The 24,856-nt window shown below is 39.4% G+C and overlaps 1 protein-coding gene across 1 annotated transcript; it reads right to left on the reverse strand.

Annotated features, from left to right (window-relative positions):
• Positions 1-16,634: 16,634 nt before the first annotated feature.
• Positions 16,635-22,621, reverse strand: LOC149141506 (uncharacterized). Its single transcript, XM_089451256.1, has 3 exons — positions 21,232-22,621; positions 17,035-20,680; positions 16,635-16,779 (listed from the first exon to the last, which is right to left on the reverse strand). Exons 1-3 carry the CDS (start codon positions 22,619-22,621, stop codon positions 16,635-16,637), a joined length of 5,181 nt encoding a protein of 1,726 aa, XP_089307382.1.
• Between the last annotated feature and the right edge of the window lie 2,235 nt (positions 22,622-24,856).

A 24,856-nucleotide genomic window follows, 5' to 3' on the forward strand; every position in this document is an offset into this window, starting at 1 on the left:
TTAGCAGAAAACCAGTGAGGGGGACTGTGTTTTTAAATCACACAGCAGTTTCGTAGCGCGCTACGAAACTGCTGTAGGTGATGATTTAAAGCGCAGGGCAGCTAGTGTGATACTGTGAGCAGCTAGTCTGACACGGTGAGCGGGAGTTGAGGAAGAAGAACAGCTGTCTATCAAATACCACCTACAGCACATCAGAAGCCTGGCATCATTCCATACTTGGGGTTATTAAAAGATTTGGGAGCAGGCTGCTATACTTTAGGAGAATGTTGGGAGACAGAAACCGATAAATAGGAGCACACCTTCTGGTCATTAAATGAGCCATCAGCGCTTTCAAGCATCCCAAGTCAGCATCCATTGCATCTGTAGCTCAGCCATATCAGATTAATCGAAGGAGGACAGCTGTCAAAGCATTCAAGAAAGCATCCAGCATACGAGGAGAATGGAATTAATATTTTAGTTTGATTAGGATTGTGTGTAATTATAGTTCAGCATGTTTGTAATTAATGCATTAGTTAGAAGCATGTAGGAGTAGTTAATAGGGCATTCGAGCTCATTCTAGAGAGGAGGAATGTATTCCTATATATGGTGAAAACTAGGATGTAATAGGGGTTGGACTTTTTATATACAAAAACAGAGTTTTATGAGCTTATGTAAAGACTGTTACAGTAATGGTAAAACAGGTTATTTCTTCTCAAGATTCTCAATGGATTGTGTTGTTCGAGTGTGATAGTGGTTTAGTTTCTTAATGTTCTTTTTACAGCCTTGTTATAGCACAATCACTCAGAATTCATATTATATGCTCTGACTTCCTGTGTGTTTGACAAGCTGTGGGTTTTGGTGAAGCATGCTTGAACAGCTAATGCAAAGAGCCTTGACTTCCATGAAATGACTGTGCTTTTGTCTATTAGATGTGAGAGACTCCATAGCCCAATGAATACTTATTTGATATGTATCCAACCAGCTATATTTATATAAATGTATGAAGAGTTAGCCCTCTGTTGTTGTGATTAATTTCCTATCAAAAGCCTGTGAGAGAGCCCTCTCTGATTAGGAAGGCTAATTCCTAGTCTAAAGTCTGGTCTGAAACAGTTACACGAAGCCTTGCTTGGTTGCAGCCCCTAGTACTGGTTTTGTGATAACAGAAGGGATTCCAGACATATATTCCATGGATATGGATTCCCATAGCTGGCTGGAAGTAGGCAGAGAAGTGTACAGGCCTTGCTTCTTTATGGTTGGCTTGGCGATGGCGCAGGCAGTGCAGGATCTAATATATTTCCCAACATCCAGTCGGAGTTTGGGCCAATAAAAGTACTTTTGTAGTACAACCACAGTTTTCTCCACACCAAAGTGTCTTGCAACCCAACTGTAGTGCGCCTCCCAAATCATCTTGGCACACTCGCTTGAAGGAACACAAAGGTGGCCCAGGTAGCATAATAATGTGTCTTGGAGGTGGAAATCAGGAACTTTCTTTCCAGCTACTAGCATCTGGTATGTCGAGGCAAAATCTGGATCATTTTTGTATAGTTGTGGCCATCCATAGGTCTCGTGACCACAAGAGTTGAGAACAGTAGTCAGTGCTGCAACTAGGGGTTGGCTGAGGTAATTTGCAACATGATTGGTGCTACCATTTTTGTATTTAATGTTCAAGTGGAATTGTTGCAGATATGTAGACCACTTATGATGGCGATCGTTCTGCAACTTCCCTTGTGTCTGTATAAACTGAAGAGGTCGGTGATCAGTGTGGATGATAATCTCCTTCCACAGAATGTAGTGCTTCCACTGTCAGTAAGCCTGCACGATGGAATACATCTCTTTATCATAGGTGGGGTACTTCCAAATTGTATTGGAGAGTGTCTCACTATGATAGGCCACTGGATGCCCATGCTGGGTGATGATTGCACCAATAGTATAGTCTAGGGTGTCTATCTTGATTTCAAATGGTTGTTGCAACTCTGGTAATGTGACTACTAGTGCAGAGAAGAGGCAGTGCATCAACTCAACGAATTATTTCTATTGGGACTCAGACCAAGAAAACTTTTCTTTCGCCTCACCCTTAGTAATTTGACTCAAAGGCCAAGTGATATTGAAGAATCCCAACACAAACCTCCAATAGAAATTTTCAAGGCCCAAAACGTTGTGAAGCTCTGTTAGAGTGGTTGGGGCTTGCCAGTCCAAAATGACTTGGATCTTGGCCAGGTCCACATGCACGCCACGCTCATCTATGATGTAACCCAAGTATTGGACCTGGCTCATGCCAAAGGTGCATTTCTCCAAGTTGGCACACAGTTTGTGTTGCTGAAGGGTTTGAAGGACCTACCAAATGTGTTACAAGTGTTCTTCCCAACTCTTGCTGAAGATGAGGATGTCGTCTAGATAAACCACCATGAACTAGGTTGTGAAGGGCCGAAATATGTCATCCATTAGCCTCATAAAAGTAGCAGGGGAATTTTTCAACTCGAAGGGCATAACCAACCATTCAAAAATGCCTTCCTTGGATTTAAAGTGACCTTCCATACATCTGTGGTCTCTATTGGAACCTGGTGATAACCATACTTTAGATCGATCTTGTTGAAACACTTGGCCCCCTTGAGTTGGTCCAGTATGTCATCAATCTGTGGGATTGGATACCTGTTCCTGACAGTGATTTTCTTTAGTGCTTGATAATCAATGTTGAGCTTCCAGGTCCCATCCTTCTCTTGTACAAGTACAATCAGGCTCCCACAAGGCGAGGAACTTGGTCGGATGAGTCCTTTCTGCAACAACTCCTTGATTTTCCACTTGATCTCTTCATTTTCCATAATGGAGTCATGATACATTGGCTCGTTGGGTAGAGGTGCTCCGGGAGTCAGATCGATCGAATGCTTGACCTGACAATGCAAGGGTACCCTTGTGGGTGAGGAGAATATGTCACTATATTCTTCCATGACCATATCCACCTGCTTCAACTGTGTGGAGGAACCCTTCCTAAGGGCCATGGATGTGGTTACAATCTTCCCCTTACTTTAATATTGAATCAGAAAGAAAACAAATTTCCTAGTCTGGGAGATGATCTTGTTGCATTACTTAGCAGAGATCAAAGAGATGGCGGTAGTAGGGGCTACCTCTGGTATCTTGAATAACTTATTAGCCAAAGAAATAATAATAGTTTAAGGCCTCAACTCATATACAACATGATGCTTCCACAAGTATGGTTGGCCTAATAATACATCACAAACTTCAAGAGGAGCAACATCACACAATACCTCATCCGTGAAGGGTTTGATGTTGTATGGAAGGTGAAACTAGTAGCTGACTTGAAGATCTCGTCCTTAGTGAAGCCACCTGATGGTGTATGGCTATAGGTGTGGTGTGGTCGGTAGGCCTGATCACTTCACAACCTCTGCTGAAATGAGGTTCTTTTGGCTCCCGTTGTCGATAATGAACTGAATTGGAGAACCCTTCACCCACATTTGTGAGTGGAATAGGCACTCCCTCTCTTCTAGATCTTATGGATCTTAGTGGTGGCCACAGTGGCGCTGGGCTCCATGTCAATGATATTTTTCCCTTTTTCATTCCCCTTATTGAGTTCTAACTTAGATTCAGAACATACGTCAGACTCAGGAGCCTTCAACTCGACCACCAATGACTACTTGTCTCGATACTCACTTACGTTGTGAGTGGAGCTCTTATGGAACTCACACCACTTTCCCATGTCCTTTTTATTTCTAATATTGTTATTTGCTTGTGGCTTCAGAGGGTTATCCTAGGTCGTCCCGCCTTAGCTTTTCGCTTTTCTTTATAGTTTGGGGGCACCTTTCCCTTGCTTCGGATTTGCAGATCCAAAGCCTCACCTTTTCTGTTTAATCTTATGCTCGATCTTGACAGCGTATTGGTATGTTGTGCTGAGAGAGGAGATGTCCAGGAACTCCATCTCATCCTAGATGTACCTATGTAGACGGTTGTGGTACTTGAGTACCAAATGTTTCTCAGAATCCTTGATACCCAACTTTGTGCGAAGGGTATGAAAACATTGGTGAACTTCGGCACGTCTTGATCCCTTCCCGGTTGCAATGTGGTCCACTTTATGTGTTTATCCTCATAGCTCCCGACAAGGTAGTACTTCTCCTTGATGGCATCCCGCAACGAATCCCAAGTGGTTGCGGCTGAAAATAGTGAGGGTGTACTTTCATCCTTCTGCTCACAGTAGGTTTCCCACCAGTCCTTGACATGGGGGGTAGCTTTGAGAAGAGAAAAAGTAATATTTTCTTGGATGGAAAAATCATGAAAAGAAAAATATCATTCTAGCATATTTAACCATTTATCTATAGCATATTCATCTATCTGACCCTCAAATATGGGAATGTCAAAGTTAACTTGTGCCTTAAAGGGTGTGGTGCTTCCAGAGTAGTTGTTGGAAGTAGATGTGTTGCCCTTAGGTAGTCGTTGAAGGATCTGGGCAAAGTTGTCCATCATCGTGTTCCTATGTTGCTTGAGGGCTTCTTCGAGCAAGATTTTGAAACTATCTCCTTCCCCTCATCTTTCTTTTCTTCCCCCATGGGAGGCCATCTGGATTTGCGAGGTTGGTCTTGCATAGTTTTGACCATCAAGCCCTAACTCCTTATATCTCGACCTCGTTGGGGACATGTAAAGAAAAATAGAAAAAGAGCAGACCACTCTGATACCACTGATCCAAATTTAAACAAGATTACAATAAATTACATATATAACCATAGATACAAAGATGCAGCAAAAATAACACTTCATTTCGTTAATATCAAATACTGAAATACGCTTACAAATAGAATAAAAATAAGACTAGCTCAGTCGATGGTATCTTATCTCTAAGAAGAGATGTGGCGACTACATGCCTCTGAATTGTGTTACAATGAGGCTTAAGGGCCTATTTATTATTGAAAAACATGAGAAAAAACTAAACAACCAAAATCCTAACCCCTGGAGATGTAACACCAAGAGTTTGCGAGCCCCATTGGGGTTAGTTGGGCAACCAACTTCCCAGGGTCATAACTCGGTCATATTATCTCTGTTTGGTGTATATGATACCTTGTTGGAAATGTCTCTTTGAGTATTACAAGATTTTTCATTGGCCCATGCCTTTGGCTATAGGCCTGCAGCGGACCTCAAAAAAACGTCGTTTAGGGGGTCAAAACTGCTTCGGAAGTTCAGGACCCGAAAAACTACTAAAAATAGTAAATGCTAAAATAAACAAGGAAACAAATGAAACTGAATGGAGGTCTAGGTGGGATTGGTGGGTGGCCACCAATATCCACCTAGATCATCCAATAATACTCTTGTTCTTCCTTTCATCCGCCCCATTCTCTTGTGGGTTATGAGGTGCTATCAACTCTCATCGAATGCCTTATGATGCACATAAGTTTTTGAACTCCTTCGACACATACTCTCCACCGTTATCACTCTTGAGAGATTAAACTTTCCTTCCAGTACCTCTCTCGACCAGTGCTTTAAATTCACAAAACTTTACAAAAGTCTGATCTTTCTTCTGCATGAAGAAGATCCAAAACTTATGAGAAAAATCATCAAAAATATAACATAATACATGTGCTTGGTTGTGGATGTTGTCGAGAATGGTCCACACAAATCTGATTGAACTCGATCGAGGATCACCTGTGCTCGACTATATTTGTCATCAAAGGAAACTTTGGTGTACTTTCCCAATGTACATCGTTTTCAATTGTCTACCTGCTCTAGTGTACCCTTGGGAATATTGGTAGAAATTTGCTGCATGATATTCAAAGAGCCATGTGCAAGTGACCCAACCTCCTATACCACAACTCATCGATGTCTTGTCTCTTCATTTTCTCTGCTTTCATGCTCAAGGTAGCACAATCTTCTACCTCCAACTTGTATAGATTCTTCACTCGAACCCCTACCCTCTTCACCTGTCACGTGGCCATGTGACGAAGGAACACCTTTCCCTTACTAAATATCACATCATAGCCTTTATCATCCAACATGGAAACAAATACCAAGTTCTTCTTCAAACGGGGAGCATACTTAACATCTCGCAAAGTGATGGGAGAACCTAACTCCCTCTGAAAGGTAACTGTACCAATCTCGGTAGTGTTATACCTACCATCATCACCCATCTCGATATGCATCTAGAGATCTTTCTCCTCCAAGTTACTGAAGAGATCTTTGTTACTAGTCACGTGGAAATAAGATCCATTGTCCAAGTACAACACACTACCCATCATCGTTGACACCATACAAGCGATGAGGGTAAATTCCAGTTTGAATTGTGAAGCAAGAGCCTCACCGGTCGCTCCTCCTAAGGGCTTCTTACCAGCCTTCTTGAGCAGATACTTTGTGGCAAAATGTCCCAGCTCGTGATAGTGAAAGCACTTGACTTTTGACATGTCCTTCTTCTTATCACCCTGACAAGAATCTGATTTGGAATGGGATGACTTCCCCTTCCCTTTCTTTGCCTTACCCACTAAGGCACATTTCTCCTCATGATCATGCTTTGATGAGGATCTGTCTCTGGTGTTCTGCTGAATCTCTTCCTGTAACAAGTCAGACCATAATCGCTCTGACTCTAGTAACTTCTCCCTCCCATTTACAAAGTCTTGGTAATTATGCCAGCTCTTGGGAAGTCCTAGAGTTCCTAAACTCACCAGATCATCTTCGACAACAGTAATCCCGACACTTCCAATCTCATCCCGACATTGGGTGAACTTGGTCAAGTACTTTGGAATTGAGTTGCCCTTCTCCATCTTGATCTTTCTGAGTTTGACCTTCAGTGCCATCTTCCTATGGTCATTGTTATTTTGAAATAGGTCTGTCAATGCCTTCCACATTACAAATAGAGTGTCCTTACCATGGAGATTTAAGAAAATGTTATCTCGAACTCCTTCCATGATAATCCTTCTCGCTTTTTCCACACACTTTATCCATTCAGCCATATCTTTAGCATCAAATCATGGAGGCTTTGGAATATCATGATCTATGAATTCCTTGAGGCCATTGTTTTCTAGCACTGCCTCCATCCTGCCCTTCCAAGATATGTAATTCGAGTTTCCCTCCAGGGCATACTCAAGTCTCAAACCATAGAATGATATATTGTTGACTTTGAAGTATGGACTTGCAAATTCAATTTCACTTGCGAAAAAACTCAAATTATCCTCTTTTATACTATCTTCATCTCCGATACCATGTATATTTTTACTTGTAGATTCAAAAGCTTATGTGATATGCTAAAACACAAGACAAGAATCTACTCTACTCTTCAGGAGAAACCAAAATTAATCGATGAAAAAAAATAAGCAGAAAAGGAAGAATATCAATCGCACATAACACAATATTTCTCTGGGGAAAGCAATTGCTAAAAACCCCGACTATATATATTCCATTAACCAGAATATCTGAGAAGAAAATACAATGCTTGTTCAACACGAACAATTCATGCACAAGTACAATCTATCTCCTTCTTCCTATACAAGATTTGGATGAATACAATATGCTTTGCTCAACCTTGAGCTCAACATGCACAAGTATTTCCTATCCTCTGCCTAACTGACAGCATTTTTCCAAAACTTAGCCAAATTCCTAGCCTTCTAAAATCCTACTTCCTTGCGCAATTCCTGAGAGAATTAGCTCATATTTAATTGGGAAATTCTCCACCCATGACTATGCAACCCATCCATAGGCCTTCTACTGATGGCATGCAACATCAGTACAACTAGGAAAATTATACTACTGATAGTACATTGTCCCTAAACTCTAATCTCAACTGGGTCTTCCTCTGAATTGGCATTCATAAGTTATTTATGAGTGAATCTTTAGTTAACTGGTGTGGCACTGAGGATGCACTGGTGCTCGTCCCCACTACGAGACCTCCTACTAGTTCCTCCAAAAGTTAGAACTAGTTTAACTGACTATAACTCAATTAGAGTAAGTTAATTAATTACAACTCAAAATAACTCAACCTAAGCCCATAAACTTTAGGGATCACTCTACATGACTCTAGATAGACTTCCAACTCGAATTTCCTAAGCCAACTAAGTCAAATTAACTTAGTTAACTATTACAAGTTGTTATGAGAATAGAATTTCGATTTAATTCACAATTTAATTCAAGGACAAATTAAATTGGAATTTCTTGTTGTCTTACAGAATTCCCAAACACAACACATGCCTCAAATGAATCTTTTTTGTCCCATAATATACTTTAGATATATTTTCGTTGTCTTTTATGTGCCTCGTACCTTTGAATTTGCTTCGAACATTCGACCTTGTCACAAACATATGAATTGTTCCTCAAATTTCGTTCCTTATTTCTATCTTAGACATATACCATACACTACCTCAGAGATGACCTTGTTGATTTCCATAGATCTTGAATATTTTCCTCAGACCATGCAAAGATACCTCAGCAGATGAAAGCTCTACTTGGCTAGGGGGAGGAATGAAATTGGTTCCTTTATATAGCTTTTATTTAGGTTGAATGGGTGTTTCCTATGTTGGAGTCGACCTAAGCATTTTAGCGATCAACTTGACTAGGAGGAGGCTAATATAACCTTTTGGAGACAAAAACTTTAATTTACAAATTTACAAATTTCTTTCTTTTGAAATTACAGATGGGACTTGACAAAAAATATTTTTCTTTTGACTCCTACCATTTTAAAATATGCTTTACAAATATATTAATGACTAAAATATACATTATGAAGACCAACCATAGTTACAAAAATCAACAATCCAAAAAAGTGAAAATAGATCAAGCATACTTCCTCTTGTTCTCATGTCACTAGGATTAAAACTTCATTAGCATTGTCAATTTGCAAGTCTCAATCCAACATCTAGTTGTCTCCGAAAATTCTATCTCCAATTGGTTAACTACATCCCTCCATCATTTAAGTTAGGATTCATAGCATCAAAACCCTAAATCTAAGTAGGGTTTATCGAGTCACTGATTTCAGTCTAGTTTTCCAAAGTATTGTTACACATCTTTATTATCTAGTAGATAAAGAATAACAACATTTCAATAGTTGAAATTTTTCTTGAAATACATATCAAGTGTTGTTGTTCATGGCTCTCTAGTTATTACATCGAGGCCTCTTCTTCCTAACATCATCTGCAACTATTTTTACAAATTATTCTAAAGTAAATTGAATTATGCTTCATAAGGCCAGGGAAGTTAACGCAACATCATTGTGCTGGAAAAGTTACCAGTCAAGAAACTTGTCATGAGTTTCCCTTATCTTCCCTAAATCAACATCCTTTTTAAGCCTTTGTAACCTTGTATCTTCTCAGGAAATTTTCCTACAAAATCCTACCTAGATTCAAATTTTGGGTTTACCAATGTGTTTTTCTCGTCAATGGCTTTCTATTGACTATTGATTCATCAAATTTTGTTATCAGGGCTAAAATTTATGCCCTTAAAAAGCTCAACTTATTAAGCCCAAACTTTTCCATTTTGTCATCTATAAATTATCTTAGGGGACTTCCAAAGAATTTTTTCCTCAAATCAAAATTCTAGGTTGGCAGTTGTGCAATGTTTTAAATTACCTTTCTTTTGACTATTCACTTGCCTGATTCTGACTTCTAGGATAAAAGGTATGGCCTTAAGAAGTTTGGATTGTTTTCCAATTTCCTCTTGTCTATTAGGGATTAAAAATTTAATTAGTTTTTCTTTTGTTTGGCTTATATAGTTCTCCACATTCTTTAAACTTCCCATGGTAGTTCATTACCCCAAATGCTTCCCCATTCTCTGACGTGGCACCATAAACATACTGGATTCTAAGGGCCAACATTTTTTTCCTTATTTGACCACTTATCCACCAGTGGCATTACTGGTCACATCATTGATGACATCACCTTCCATTCTGACAAGTTAGCTATTATGTGCCATGATGTGGCCCAGCCACCTTACTAGTCTGCCTACACTTGGCCACATCTCCCTACCGACATACACACATGTTGTATTATGTATAAATAATATATTCTTATTTTGTTATAACCAACCCAACCTTATATATATATATATATATATATATATATATATATATATATATATATAATTCTTTTGTCATATATAATGGACCATGCCCTATTATATCGTGGGTCCTTATGCATTGTTACCTCCATCGGGGTGAGATACACACCCACATATACACACTTTTTTTGTCATTTATTTTGCAATTGGCACCTCTGGTGTGGGTCCCTTAATCCAATAGTCATGGTGGTTCAGCAAAAATCAATAGCTTAAGTTAAATGCAAATCCCCCTGACCTTATTGACCTCACGAGGGAGTGGGTCTTCTATCATTGTTCCTTGTGTGATTCCACACACCTCCATCGGGGTGAGATACACACCCACATATACACATTTTTTTTGTCATTTATTTTGCAATTGGCACCTCTGGTGTGGGTCCCTTAATCCAATAGTCATGGTGGTTCAGCAAAAATCAATAGCTTAAGTTAAATGCAAACCCCCCTGACCTTATTGACCTCACGAGGGAGTGGGTCTTCTATCATCGTTCCTTGTGTGATTCCACGCCCCTAGATTGAATGATTTTGGTCTTGTTGCATAATCTGACGGTGCACAAAAGTAGCAAGGGGTACCCTCATGACATCACCCATGAAAGGGGGGGGTCTACCATCAAGGTTCTGTCCCTCCTGGCATAGCTTTGCCCTGCCTCCATGGTCTAATTATATCGTGCACTTTTGGCTTAAGGCCCTACAAAGGGTTCCACTCTATGGTATCTCTATGTAGACTCCAATCATAGAATTCCAAGAAACCAAAGCTATCTCTAGCATTCTCTTGAACATCCACCTTGCATCATGCATGTTGTCGCAATCGTTGTGTCCAGTGATCGTATTATTCTAGGGTATTAACTCATAGTTTACATTCCATCAAACAAGGGTTGTGCAATGAGTTGATTTGCAAGGAACATGTCCCACTCATTTTCGATGATTATGATATGAGCATATATGCCTTCCTTCTGCCAAAAATTTCACTTGGATACACCATTGCAGAAACCTATTGAGTCTCACATCTACATGGCCTCATATTTCTCTATAAACTAATCCATATCGAATAAGAATATGATATTCACCAACATTCCTATACAAGCTATATATTAAACATCAAAAAATAATTTTTAAACCAATCACAAAATCATTATTCCACCCAGACTATCATGAATTCATAAAGCCTAGGTTTATTAAGTACGATATGTAAATTTCAAAAAACAGTGGCAGGGGAAATTGCTTCATCAAATCTAATCTCAAAAGGCATTCAATTCTCACGATATACTAACAATTCAATGTTGAATCACTTATACTCTTGGAACTCGTAGTAAATAGTTTCAATGAATCAATTCTCACTATAGATCTTTACAATCTCTTTAACCAGATTGCACTTCACGGGATTGGTGTCCTCTCCACACTTTATTTAACTTGGTGGAATTTCGAATGAAGTCGTGGAGGTTATACAAGACCCAAATAACCTATTCAAGGCGTTAAATGTTGCCATAATTCAATCTATCACTAAAAGTTAGCAACTACTCCACTCATAACTTAATTAGGTTGCTACCACAAAGCCGTGATCTATACAGTGGATTGTCAAATTAACAAAGAATAGATTGATTTCATAAGATAGTATTTGAGATACATTAATTCAATCATCTATCGATATTGTGGTATCCCTTAGCTTAATGAAATTATTGTAATTAAATGTGCAATGGTCTATTTTAAACTAAGTATGCTACATTGATAGACATTTAATTATCAACAACTTAGCTAACAATAATTGTTTGTAAAGTCGTAATTATGTTTTTATTTTGTAAATAAAAAACTAGGAAATTAATGGGTAAGTAATGATGGTTGAAAGAGGAAAAAGGCTGCAATTTATTTTGGAAATAATTATTCTATCCGTCAACAAGTCCTAGGCATATAATTTGGGTGATTAGATTTAATTAAGAAATGATGATATTGGCCAATTAAATGTCTCCTAGAAGACAAGGAGTTGTCCTCATAAGTGGGAGACAAGAGCTCATTAATGAGCAGATAACTACCCTCCGCCTGTTGGTGAGGTGGAGGCAGTTAGTAACCACCGAAAGTGTGGTAGATGGATATTGTCTAAGAATTCTCTTGCTTTTGTCTCAATTATTTGGAGAATGGAATTGGAGAGACTAAAAAGAAGTAAGGAAGAATAGACAGAAAGTAATTGCAGACCTGCTTTGCTCGAGGGGACAGGCATTGTTTGTCGTGTCAAGGCTAGGAGGAGCCAAGTAATTAACCATATATTTCATAAAATTGTTATCAAGTCGGTGTTTTCTAACTTTGTTCTCATATTATATTAGACACGAGAATCTATCTCTAATTTGTTGTAGTTTTATAGTTTATTCTATGCTTTTTAAAATATTATTTTGACTATAACATTATATGAAAGAATAAAAATATATATCTTTTACAGAAGACGTAGATACAAGACTGACAACAAAATTTTGTTGAGTATTGTCATTTAGTGAATAATAGATAAGGAAATAGTAATAAATTATAGCATGCAGAAGAATATATGTTTTTGTTAGACTTAGACATAGAATGTTTCTTTTGTGTTTTACTTTTGCATGTGAATAATATCAAGCGAAAGGGAAACTAAGGAATGGAGATTTTTATTTCCTACAAATGCACAATTTGTTTTCAAAACAAATTATTAGTACTAGTAGCTACAAATTAGACCATATTTTTATTTTCTTTATTTTGGATAATTTCACTTTTATGTATGGAATGAAGGGAATCTATTGCACAAAAATCTTGTAGATTCTGTGTAATATTTCAGAGATTAAGGAAAAGTATTTTTGAAGTTTTATGCTCACAACATTAATGAACAGAAAAATAAATAAAATAAATAATTTAAGATATTACATTGGAGTTAGAAGGAACAGTCTTTGTGTACCAGTCACGAAAAAGAAAAGAATTAACTTTTATTGAAACAATTTAACATTTTACAATAGGCATGAGGGCTTTTAATTTCATTTTTTCCAAAATCTAGGAATTATAAAATTCCTCTATAACAAGGGAACCCTTGAGATAAAATTGAGAAGGGTCTTGGTAAGTGGTTCTCTGGGAATTAGTAAGGAAATGGATGTGTGTTACAGGAAAATTTTGTGAAACTTTTGTGTAGATTGAAGAAGACAGATTTAAGTTCAATAAACCAAAATAATTGGAAACATCGAAGGAAAATTTGCTAACTCTTAGCATCTTGAAATAATCTCCGGAGGAACAATAAAATGAAATATTTATTTTTCAATGAAAATAGATAATAATTAGGTAGATATATTGTTTAATAGTCGTAAAGGAATATAGAGGACCTGATGAAAGAAACCTGCTACAAATGTGGGTTATATGAAGGACAAATAAGAACCAGAAAAGAATATACAAATATGTTAATATTACAGAGAGAAATTACAGGAATACAAAGATTATAACTACAAAGGCAAGAAGCATAAGTGTGTTATGTAAAGCATAAAAAATAAGTAGATTCATTATAAATTCAAATTATTTTTATTAAAGTAACTGTCGAGGGGTTGTGCAAATGAATAACAATTTGTAAGTATGGATAAGGCTATGTTAGTGGTATCAATATAAACGCAAAAAGAGTGGATACTCTACATGAACACAATAGGTAAACACAAATAAAAACTAAGTTCAAAATTTTATGAATTAACTGATAGGAGATGAGGTATATAAAAATATATAGTATATATTAGTTTTCTTTGAGCAAATAGACATAACATGCATAATCCAGGGTGATGATTTAATATTTTAGAAAGAAAGGCTCACAACCTTAAAAGTTTATTTGTACTTCTGAATAGAATAAAAAAATTTCCATGCAAGGCATTAGCAAATCTTATAAGTGGAATTTTGATAGAGCTCCCCAATAAGCATCCTTGTTGTAGAATAAACTGAACCAGGAAGTTCACTAACCTGTAAGAAGGTCAATGAGTAGAATTCGAGTTTCACATAGTCGATCATGTAAGCTTTTAGACAAACACTGTGATATTGCCTGTAAAAACAAATTACAGTAATGAGTACAAAATAAAAGAGAGATAAAATGGAAAGAAAAATGAGAGTATCATGTACATTTAGATAAATGATTACCTTATAAGAGTTAAGAGGAAGAAACACTAAAGAGTTCATTCCTGGTGAAGAGTTCATTCCCGGTGACACAAAAGCAAAGAGTTGTGTCACACTTTGTCAAATACAATCAAAATACACTAGAACTATGTAAATGTACATATGAAACTAATAAAAGAAATTTGTTGAGGGATAGTTGTAACCCTATAGGTTTACTCTACTCATTAGGTAAAGATCCTGATCACACTTAAGAAATTTTTATTTTTTTAAATTATTAAATAACCAGTATTGGTAAGGGCAACAAAGTACTTTGGTCGCTCTCAATATGCAAATTGAGAAAAATATTTTCAACTAGACACCATGTAAAGCATAAATATAACATAATAGAACCATTTTATAAATACAAAAAAATACAAGACCAAATATTATAAATAAAATAAGGAGACATAGTGCTCAATTAAATACAAATGAGATTGATTCCAGAAATTCTGTGGAAAAATCCTTTGAAAGAGTAGAAAATTCAGCTATAGGAAAATGATTATGACATTATCGAAAAAAAACAAGGTCATTAAACTACGGGAAAAACCGTAAAAGACAATTAATTCAACATCATATGATCTCCATCGTTGATTGAAGTTAGGTGATAAGTGTAATACATGGCATAGGGATAGGAGTTCGCGCCCTGCAATAGAATACTCCAGAAGTGGTGACATTTATATATACCTGTAATACGAATGTACAATGTTATAAAGTACCCAATTAATACCACATGTGAAGCGTTAAGATAAAATACATTACACAGTTCTAATTTCTCATGAATTCAAAGTAATAAACTGAGGAACTCCTCAAAGGAGACCATGAACTGATGATAAGTAAGTCACATATTTACTAGGTATGCTATAATATGATTGTATGCAATCAATAATTACAAATAAGTAATGGTGCCCACAATATATTTAAACAAAGGTGTAGGATCGATTAAGTTCCATACCTTTTGGTGTTGAACTATGAAATATGTTATGTCGATGTCACACTAATGTCCCACATGTAATAAATAAATATGACCTTGTGATATTATGTATGTACTAAGGTGTAAAACCTCCTAAGATGTGTGAGATCAACACCAATCATGGGAATTGGGAATTAGTACATGTAGGTGTAGGTAAATGTAAAATGGTTGAGAGTAAAAGGAAATATTCTTATATATAACGAAAACGAAATTGGGTTGGGATTAGTATTAAATGATATAATTTTTCTTTGTGGATGACGGTTGTATAAACACAAGGGGAAAAACCATTAAGCCTAAAGGGTTTTGAGACAAGGGCAAAAGGGTTTTGGTAACCATCCAAATTAGGATTTGTATCTGTACTAATGATAATCATTAAACTTTTATATTAAAATATATAATAACTATTAAGGAACATATATTTTATGCTATATATATAGTTATTAAAAAAAATTGGGTTATATGAGGGTCTTTTCAAGTGGTATCAGAGTTGTAGTTATAACATTGGGCCTATCTTGGGTCCTAAAACTAAAATTGTTGTACTTGTCATGAATAGATTGCATTAAATAACTAAATAGTTGAAAGATGGTGAAAGAAAATTCAATGGAAAAATTTTTGTGGGGTCACTAAGGGGTTATGCAGAACATGATACTGAATTTGGAATGGTTGGAGGTAGAACCAATAATGCAGAAAGACAAGATTCTTAACTCATGCAAGTAATACAGAATCTAAAAAATGATCTAGATGATATTAAATAAAATCAGGAAAGGTTGGTCAAAACTAGAGAGGATCAAGAAGAAATCAATGGATACCTACTAAGGGAATTCGAGAATGATAAATTCGATCAAATGACTCATAGAAAAATATCTAGGAGTAAAATTGTTAGCACCACAAGCTAAAGTAACTCAAAAACTTCTATTGATAGTAAAACCAGTGAGTCTAGTGATCAAGAAGAACAGAAATCAAGTAGCAGTATTTCTTCATCCGGAAAAAGGAGATCATATTCTCAATTGCAAGGAGAGTTTAAGAAAATCATACATCGCAATTTCAATGGTGAATCTGAAGAAGGAGCACAAGAATGGATTCTCAATATGTCTAAATATTTTGAATTTTACAATTATCTAAGTAATGTTAAAGCAAGGTTGGCCACCTATTAGTTGACGAGGAAGGAATTTTTATGGTGGGAGTGAAATAAAGTTGTTTTTTTTTTTCCCCTGGGAAAAAATCGTAATTTCCATTAAGTATTAAGAAATTACATTTTGCAGATGCCGAAGCATATTCATATGGAGGCAGCCTTGCCTGTCGAGTTCATAAAAACTGTAGATCTAGAGAGAGTAAAACCAAGATGTCTCCACGCAGGGAGCATTTCCAAAAAACTAGTATGTCTATCAGTGGTCAAAAATGTGACTGTGCTCTTCGCAGAGAGCAATATATATGCTGAATATAAACAATAAGATTTGAACTGAACTTATATCTAGCCAGTGTCTATGTACATGCTATAAACAAAAGTTAAACTGATAATATATGGGCTTTATAGCCCATCGTCCATCTGATCGTCAAAAGGTCTGTGGTAGTGCTGGTAGTATGTGCCGTCGATTTCCTCTTGGATCAACCAGTCTTCGTCTTCTCTGTGCGCGGCCTCTTTGGAGAGCTGGTCGGCGACGGTGTTCTGTTCCCTGTAAACGTGATGGCAGACAAAAGATTCAAAGGAAGTAGTCAATCTCTTTGCTTCATCAAGTATGTGTCTCAAAGAAAATGCATGACAATGAGATGCATCATTCAGCCAATTGCAAACAATTTTAGAGTCTCCAAATAGCTGTAGGTGTCTGCAATGTTTATGGATAGCAAAGTGAATGATATGTTTGGCCGTGCATAGTTCGGCATAATTATTAGTGCCTCTACCGAGATTGATTTGAAGCTTGAAGCAGTGCCTTTCATTTAGATGGAGAATAGCACCACCCCCGCAGCCCTCTTCTTGGGCAGAGCCATCGAAAAAAGCCCAAGGAATTGATTTATCGATGGGCACAGGTCTGATGATACGAGGCGGGGCGGGGGGATTCTCTTCAGGTAGCATGTTATAATCAGCAACCGTATGGAGGATTATAGATGTCCAGTGAGGGACTTTGAGATTGAAAATTGCCTGATTTCGTGCGATCCAAACGGCCCAGCAGGCCAGCAGAGGCAGGTTAATAGATTTCCCTGTGTGATCAAGGCACCAGTTATTCCATGCTTCAGGAAGGTTATTACCATGCCATTCTTTCAAAAGCGGGATTTGTGTGGAGAGAGATTGCCAGAGATGAAGAGATGAGCTGCAGGATAGAAACAAATGTTCAGTGCTTTCTTCTGCGTTATGACATAAGTGGCAGCGAAAAGGTCCATAGAAGGACCTCTTCATGAGATTGGTGCCTGTAGGAATTTTGTCAAATAAAATGTTCCACATCAATAATCTCGTCCGGGGAGCTGCCTTAAGCTTCCAGAGCGCTTTCCAGGTGGGTTGTATGTCTGGGGGTTTATAAGGTTCCATGAGCCTTAGATATCCTAGCTTTGGAGTGTAAACACCGTGCTTGGCGAAAGCCCAGATGATCTCGTCAGGTCCTTCAGTGAGCCTAATGTGCGCTTGTGTGAGAGCAGTAGTATACTCCTTCCATTCGTTTGTCCATTGTTGAGGCAGTTCTAAAGCTTGTGCGGATAACCATGCTTGCTGGAGGAAGGAGGAGTTTGCATGGTCTCCAATATGTTTAATGTGAGTGATCCCTCTGTCATGGAGATGTCTAATGAGATCAGCAGATAGCCTGTGGGTATTTCCACATCCGACCCACGGGTCCAACCCAATGCGCACGGCGTTTCCTTCCTTTATACGCCAAGTGATGCCTTCCCGAAGCAGAGGTAAGGTGCCGATGACCGCTTTCCAGATATTGGATATATGGTGATTAGTGCCCTGCTGTGTACATATCCAATCCAAAACAGTCTGTGGCTTGATGTATTTTGCATATGCGACTTGGGACCATAGACCGTCTGAGGTAAGAAGACGCCATCCGAGTTTGGCAGCCAAAGCCTTGGAGAAGAAATCCAACCTCTTGATGCCCCAACCACCCCATCGCTTGGGCTTGGCGATGGTGTCCCATTTTACCCAGGCGAAGAGTCTCCCCGGCTGGTGGCCTTTCCAAAGAAATCTGCAGCAAATACTTTGGAGCCTATTCAAAATGCCTTTTGGAATCCAAGCTAGGGCCATCCAATAGACTGGTGTGGCTTCAATAACAGCTTTGATAAGTACTAATCTGCCTGCTCGTGAGAGATATCGGTGGTACCAAACCTGTAGCCTCTTTTCCACTTTTGCTATTAGCCATAACCAGTCAGCAATTCTGTAGCCAGATGGTTTAAGTCTAAAGCCGAGGTACTTTATTCCATCCGTCAGATTTAAGATGACAAAAGGAAAGCGCTGAGTAGCAAAGGCGGATTCATGAATGGAGCAGCCAACCGTAGTGATCGTGGACTTATTTTCATTGATCTTCATTCCAGTGGCTCGCTGAAATAGGAGAAAGGAGTTATGAAGCGAAGTGGAGTCACCAATGCTACCATTCAAGAAGATCAAGATGTCATCAACAAATAACAGGTGAGTAAGGAAGACATTGTCCACAATTTTGATGCCAGTCAATTGATGCCTGCCTTTGGCAGATGAGATAATTCTACTCAATCCTTCCATTATCAGCAGGAACAGCAGAGGTGAGAGAGGACATCCCTGTCTAAGTCCTCTTTCTGAAGTAAAGAAGGGAGTAGCTTCTCCATTGAGTAATACACTGTATGATACATCGGTGATGCAGCTCATCGTCCATTTAATGAAATCATAGGGGAAGCCAAGATGAGTTAGCAGCAACCTTAAGTACAGCCAGTTTGTTCTGTCAAATGCCTTGGAGAGATCCACTTTAAGGATCATTCCTTTCTGTTTTTTGATCTGCATGGAGTGCATGAGCTCTTGAGCAGTAGCAATGGCCTCATGGATCTGTCGATGATGCAAGAAAGCAAATTGTTCAGAGGATATGTGTTGTGAGAGAATGGGCTTGAGGCGATTGGCAATAATCTTGGCAATAATTTTGTAGAGGCAATTGCAGAGTGAGATGGGGCGGAAGTCATCGTAGGAGATTGGGGCATCAGATTTTGGTATGAGTGCGATGAATGTGGATTTGATAGCAGAGGATATCCTACCTCTCCTCCTACTGTCTTCCACAATCTTTAGAAGGTCATGTCCCAAGATGTCGAAGAAAGCGATGTAGAATTCTATGGACCACCCATCAGGACCAGGGCTCTTATCTTTTTTAAACCATTTCAGTGTAGCTTCCAATTCTTCCATGGTCACTTCCTTCTGTATCTCATCCGACTCTTCCTGCTCAACATATCTAGGAAAGAGTTCAGCCACTCTCATGATCTCCAAGATATTAATGTCCCCAGGAGCTTTATATATACTTTTAAAGTGCTCAGTGGCCAGCCTGGCCAGGTTCTGTTGAGATGAAACAGTATGGCCACGATCATCCCTTAATTCCCATATAGTGTTGATGGCTTTACGACCATTGGCGAATTTGTGATAAAACTTAGTGTTATTGTCTCCCTCAGTGAGCCAAATAGCCCTGCTCCTCAGCCTCCAACTTTCTTCTCTTTCTTTCAGAATTTGAGAGCGTTTTGCGATGAGAGTGTTATACTGATCCTTGCTTTCCTGGGTGGGGAAGGTCCCAGATGATGAATCCTCAAACTCAGTAATGACCCGTTCCGCCTCTTCCAGAGTATAGTTATCTTGGATTCGCTTTTGGTGAGCCCAAATTTTGGTGATCTGCTTGAGTTCTGTAAGCTTTCTGACAAATCCCGCAGATAGTTCCTCATTTTCCCTGATGGGATTGTTCTGCCAGTAATCATGGACCAGCTGAATATACGAGGGGTCCTGAAGCCAAGATGCATTGAATTTGAAGGGGCTCTTAATTTTGTGAGTAAGGCCTTCAGCCTCCAGGAAGATAGGCCTGTGGTCGGATATGCCACCAGATCCAACCCATTGGCGAACTCTAGGGAGGCTATTATATAGGGTCTCCTTAATAAGGAAACGATCAAGCCTCCTGGCCAAACTCTGATCCCCACTCCTATTGTTTGACCAGGTGTACTGTAATCGGGCAGATGGAATGTCCACCCAGTGGTGTTCCTCTAATATGGTGGAAAGGGAATCGGAGAGGGAGTCGACCTGTGCCATATGCCCCCACGATTCGCAGAAACCCAGGGAAAAATTTAAGTCCCCTCCCAATATGATGTTATTAGCTTGGAGAAGATCAGATTCGAGTAAGGATCTCCAGTAGTTGGCACGGTCAGAGCAAGGGCCATAGACGTTGATAATGCGAATATCCCTTTCTACAGAGTGTGCAAAAATGTCTAGGCCAATGAATCCCCTGCCTCCCCAGATATTCCGGATATCCACAGCCCTGTTGCAGACCCCAATAGCCAGTCCTCCGGATCGCCCGGACGCATCCAGTGCATGGAAGGTCCAATTAGGGAGCCAGGAGGAGAGGGTGTGAATAAGGGGCTCGGCCAAGCAGAGGGTTTCTTGCAGGAATATAATGTCCAGATGAGTCGAAATGAGCAGCCTCCTGAGCGCTAGTTTTTTGGTTGAACTAGCAAACCCTCGGCAGTTAAAAGATAGAAACTTCATGAGGGTAGGGGAAAAGGGCCATCCTTTGCTCTAAGGGCCCTAAAGATTGTTTGTTGTCGCCCAAGGGTGACCTCTTCATCGGCAGTGTGTCTAGCTTTGGTAATGCGAGAGGGTCGACCGCGGGAGGTCTTAAGTGAGAAGGGGGCACTCACAGAGTCAAGACCAACGACATCAGGACCTTTGTCTTTTGACCGGGACCGCAGCGAATAACGGGGAGATGTCTGGGTCGATCGAATGGATAGGGAAGCGAGATTCGAGGTGATCAATAGAGGAGGGGCCAACGGAGGAGGGAGTGGAAGGGAGCAGATGAGGGATGAGTGTGTGTGAACTAGTTGTGATACTGGAGAAGATATTGCGGGAGGAATAGAGCTAGATGAGAGAAGTGATATGCCCGATGATATGCAGGAAGCAGGAGATATCTGAGAGTGGGAAGATATAGACATACCCGTATTCGCCGAGTCCTCTTGATGAGGCGCTGAAAGCACAGGAGTTGATGAAGTTGTAGGTGGTGCAGTGGAGACTGTGGCAGTATCTGCGGCCTCTGGAATGCTCCGGGGGACACCTTCATCCTGATTGCGCATTTGAACCTCTTGAGTCTGAACTAGTTGCGGATTGGGGGAGGTGACCTGGGGAGGGTCGACTCCTGCTTCATTGCCATTCCTTTGCACTTTCCGGAGGAGTGGGCAGTCCCTGTAAAGATGCCCTACTTTGTGGCATCTACGGCAGCGATAGGGTATGCCCTCATAGTCAATGATCTGTTTGCGAGCAGAGTCTCTCCACTGTATAGTTATGTGCTCATGAAGCCCGCCCCTGGTGTCCATATTGACGAGGATCCTGGCATAAGCCATCATACCAGTCTGATGATAGGATTTGTCGTAGCCCATGTAAGTGCCAAGTGCATTACCGATACGTTTGAATATATCTTCAGACCAGTACTGAAGAGGTAACCCTGGGAGCCGAATCCAAACAGGTCCAATACCTATCTGCTCTGTCTCCGGGTCAAATAATGGAGTCCATCTCTTAAGGAGCACTGGAGCATGCTCAAAATGCCAATGGGAGGACAAAACCCAGTTTGTGTGGTCAGCACGAGCGAATCTCAGTGCGAACCATCCCCTCACGAAAGTCTGCACAAATGGGATGTCCACCAAATGATGTCCCCAAACTTCAGTCGCCCAAGTCTTCAATCGAGCCGCCGTGTAGCTGCGTCCCCTGATGCGACCGACCAAGACCCGATCTGCAAAATCCATCGCTTCTCCCCACTGAATATCCTCTTCCAGTCTGAGGAAAATATCGTCCTCCTTAGATTTGAAACACTTGTATTTCCTTTTAGGGCCGCGCGGAGGGGGAAGATTCTGAGGTTGACCCGGGGGCGGAGCAGTAACATTCAATGGTGCCGAGATCTGATGAGAGGCAGGGATTCCGAAACCAGTACCAAAAGGGGGGCCCGAGAGCGGGGGTACGGAGGTGAAACTACCGGAGGAGGGACCTAGGTAACCCGAGAGACCGGCAGAGGAAGAAGGCAGGGAAGGGTTATGCGGCGGACGGGAAAAAGAGCCAGCTGCCGGGAGATCTAAACCAGGGTTAGGGTTTAGGCATCCGGAGACAAAACCAAGGGTTGCCGGAGAGTGAGGGGGCGTTGAGAGGGCTGGCCAGGTTGGAGGTTCATCCGGAAGGACCACAGGCAGAGTTCTAGACGGTTCACCGAAAGAGAACTGTGAGAAATTTCCGGAGAAATCTGAGTTGTACATACCTTCTGAGCTGGCAAATGGAGTTCGCCAGATGGAGACCCCCTCCAGCGGGTCAGCGGAATAATCAACTGCATCCAGATCATCCATGGCCAGCTGCGTCTCGGGACGGCGAACACCTTGTGGAGTAGAGAATCCCGGAGAAAAAGACAGGTTGCAGTTAACGGACCGTGCAAGGAAAAAAAGAACCGTCACAGTAAGTATCGGAGGTCACGGCTCAGAAGATAACCCCAGCGAGGAGCAAGAGAACCAAGGAGGCTGTGAAACGGCGGAGGGGAAGACGGTGACAGCGGAAGCGGTGAGAGTAAACGGAGGGCGACGCGGTTAAACTGCAGCAGCAGGGTTCAGAAAAAACCCTAACCAAACCCTTCGCACGAAATAACCCGACCCGTCTCCATCAGAGACATCCCGAATCAGTGAAATAAAGTTGTTACGAGAATAAAAAACAAGAATTTAAATTGGAAATTGTTCAAGAAAGAATTCAAAGAGAAATACTTGATGGGGAGATATTTTGATGAGAAGGCTAGGGGTTTCATGGGTTGAAGCTGGGAAAACTTACCATGGATGAGTTTATTAACAAACTCATGAGTTTATTAACAAACTCATGAGTTTATTAAGGTATGTTCCTTACTTGAAGGAGGAGAAAACAAAAATTAAGAGATTTGTTAGCTGTCTACCTTTGTCTTATAGAGAAAGAATTGAATTTGATCAGCCAAAAACAATGGATGAAACCATTAGAAAGTCAAGTTGTGTTTTAATCAGAGTAAGGAAGAACATGACCAACATTTGAAGATGGTCCTTCAAACTCTAAGAGACAATGAATTGTTTGCTAAGTTTAGCAAATGTTTATTTTACTAGCAACAAATTCATTATCTAGGACATGTAATATTAGAAGAATGAATTCGTGTAGATCGAGAGAAAATAAAAGAAATTATGGAGTGGTCAACACCCAAGAATGTGGAAGAGGTCAAATACTTTATGGGCATCATATGCTATTACAGAATATTTATAGAAGGTTCTCTAAACTTTCTTATCTAATCACTAATCTATAGGAGAAGGGAATCAAATTTGAGTGGAGTCAAAAGTGTCAAGCTAGTTTTGGTAAACTAAAACAAATTTTGACTATAGCTCCAATTTTAAAATTAATTGATCCCAATATGGAATTTATGGTATGTACAGATGCAAGTAAGGAAGATTTAGGAAGACCTTGGATGCAAGATGAACATGTTATTTGCTATGAATCCAAAAAACTAAAAGAACATGAAAAAAATTATGCTACACATGATTTAGAATTAGCAGCAATCATTTATGCATTTAAAATGTGGAGCCATTATTTAATAGGGATAATATTTCAACTAAGGACAGATAATGTTAGTCTCAAGTATCTATTTGATCAACCTAATCTAAATGTTAAACAAGCAAGATGGTTAGTATTTATTAGTGATTATGATTTTGAGATTTTGACATATTAAAGGGGAGGAAAATAAAATAGTTGATTCCTTGAATAGAAAATTGAATCATATTTATGCTACATCAGCAAACGGTTGGTCAACATATTTGATAGAAAGAGTCAAAACAATTGAAAAATATGATTTAAATTTTTTTAGAATTAAAGAAAAAGTGCAAAAAACCAATAAACTAGAAGAAGAGGAAGTTGATTTTTCAGTTAAAAACCAAGATTTATTGTTGTTTAAAGGTAGAATTTACATACCTAATGACATAAATCTGAAAAATTTTGTTTTAGATGAAGTACATAAAAGACCAACATTGTAGAAATTTTGAATAATATGACACATATTCACAAAGATTATCCTGATTATACACTTATAAGCGGAACATGCATAATACATAACCTCCTCTACGTTGATCATCAATTTACAGAAGTAGAAACATTCACAGGCGTACATAGAAGCATCAATCACACATATCAACACAATGTTTTCCCGGGGAAAGCATCTCGCTAAAAACCCCAACTATCTATATATTATAGTGATTGAATCATGTAACAATACATAGTACAATACTCCTCACAAGTACTCTGTACTATCTCCACATGCTACACACAATACAGCTCAAATCTGATCTCCAAATCTATTCCACTGCTTGCCTGCATCCACAGCTCAATACCTGCTCAAGAACTGATGAGAATGGTTTACCAAACTCGTATTTGACCTGCAAATAATCACTCACACTCTATTGGACGTGAGCACAAGCTACAATTCTTAATATTGGCCAATTCATTGGCATACTCAATCCCTCTGATTGTGCAAATCATCATCCACAACTATAGTCACAACTGATAGCAATCTGATCCTCTAACACCTG

This window comes from Pinus tabuliformis, chromosome X, assembly GCF_031772625.1.
Source record: "Pinus tabuliformis cultivar Carrire ecotype Pingquan chromosome X, CPIR1, whole genome shotgun sequence".
In the NCBI taxonomy this organism is placed as follows: domain Eukaryota; kingdom Viridiplantae; phylum Streptophyta; class Pinopsida; order Pinales; family Pinaceae; genus Pinus; species Pinus tabuliformis.

Excerpts from the sequence above, each read along its gene's own strand:
- LOC149141506 (XM_089451256.1), bottom strand. The coding sequence starts at position 22,621 with ATGGATGATCTGGATGCAGTTGATTATTCCGCTGACCCGCTGGAGGGG. Across the intron at positions 20,681-21,231 it reads AGAGGACTCGGCGAATACGG|AAACCCTCTGCTTGGCCGAG; the intron begins GTATGTCTATAT and ends TATTCCTGCAAG. Across the intron at positions 16,780-17,034 it reads ATTCTCCATCTAAATGAAAG|GGAACAGAACACCGTCGCCG; the intron begins GCACTGCTTCAA and ends TCACGTTTACAG.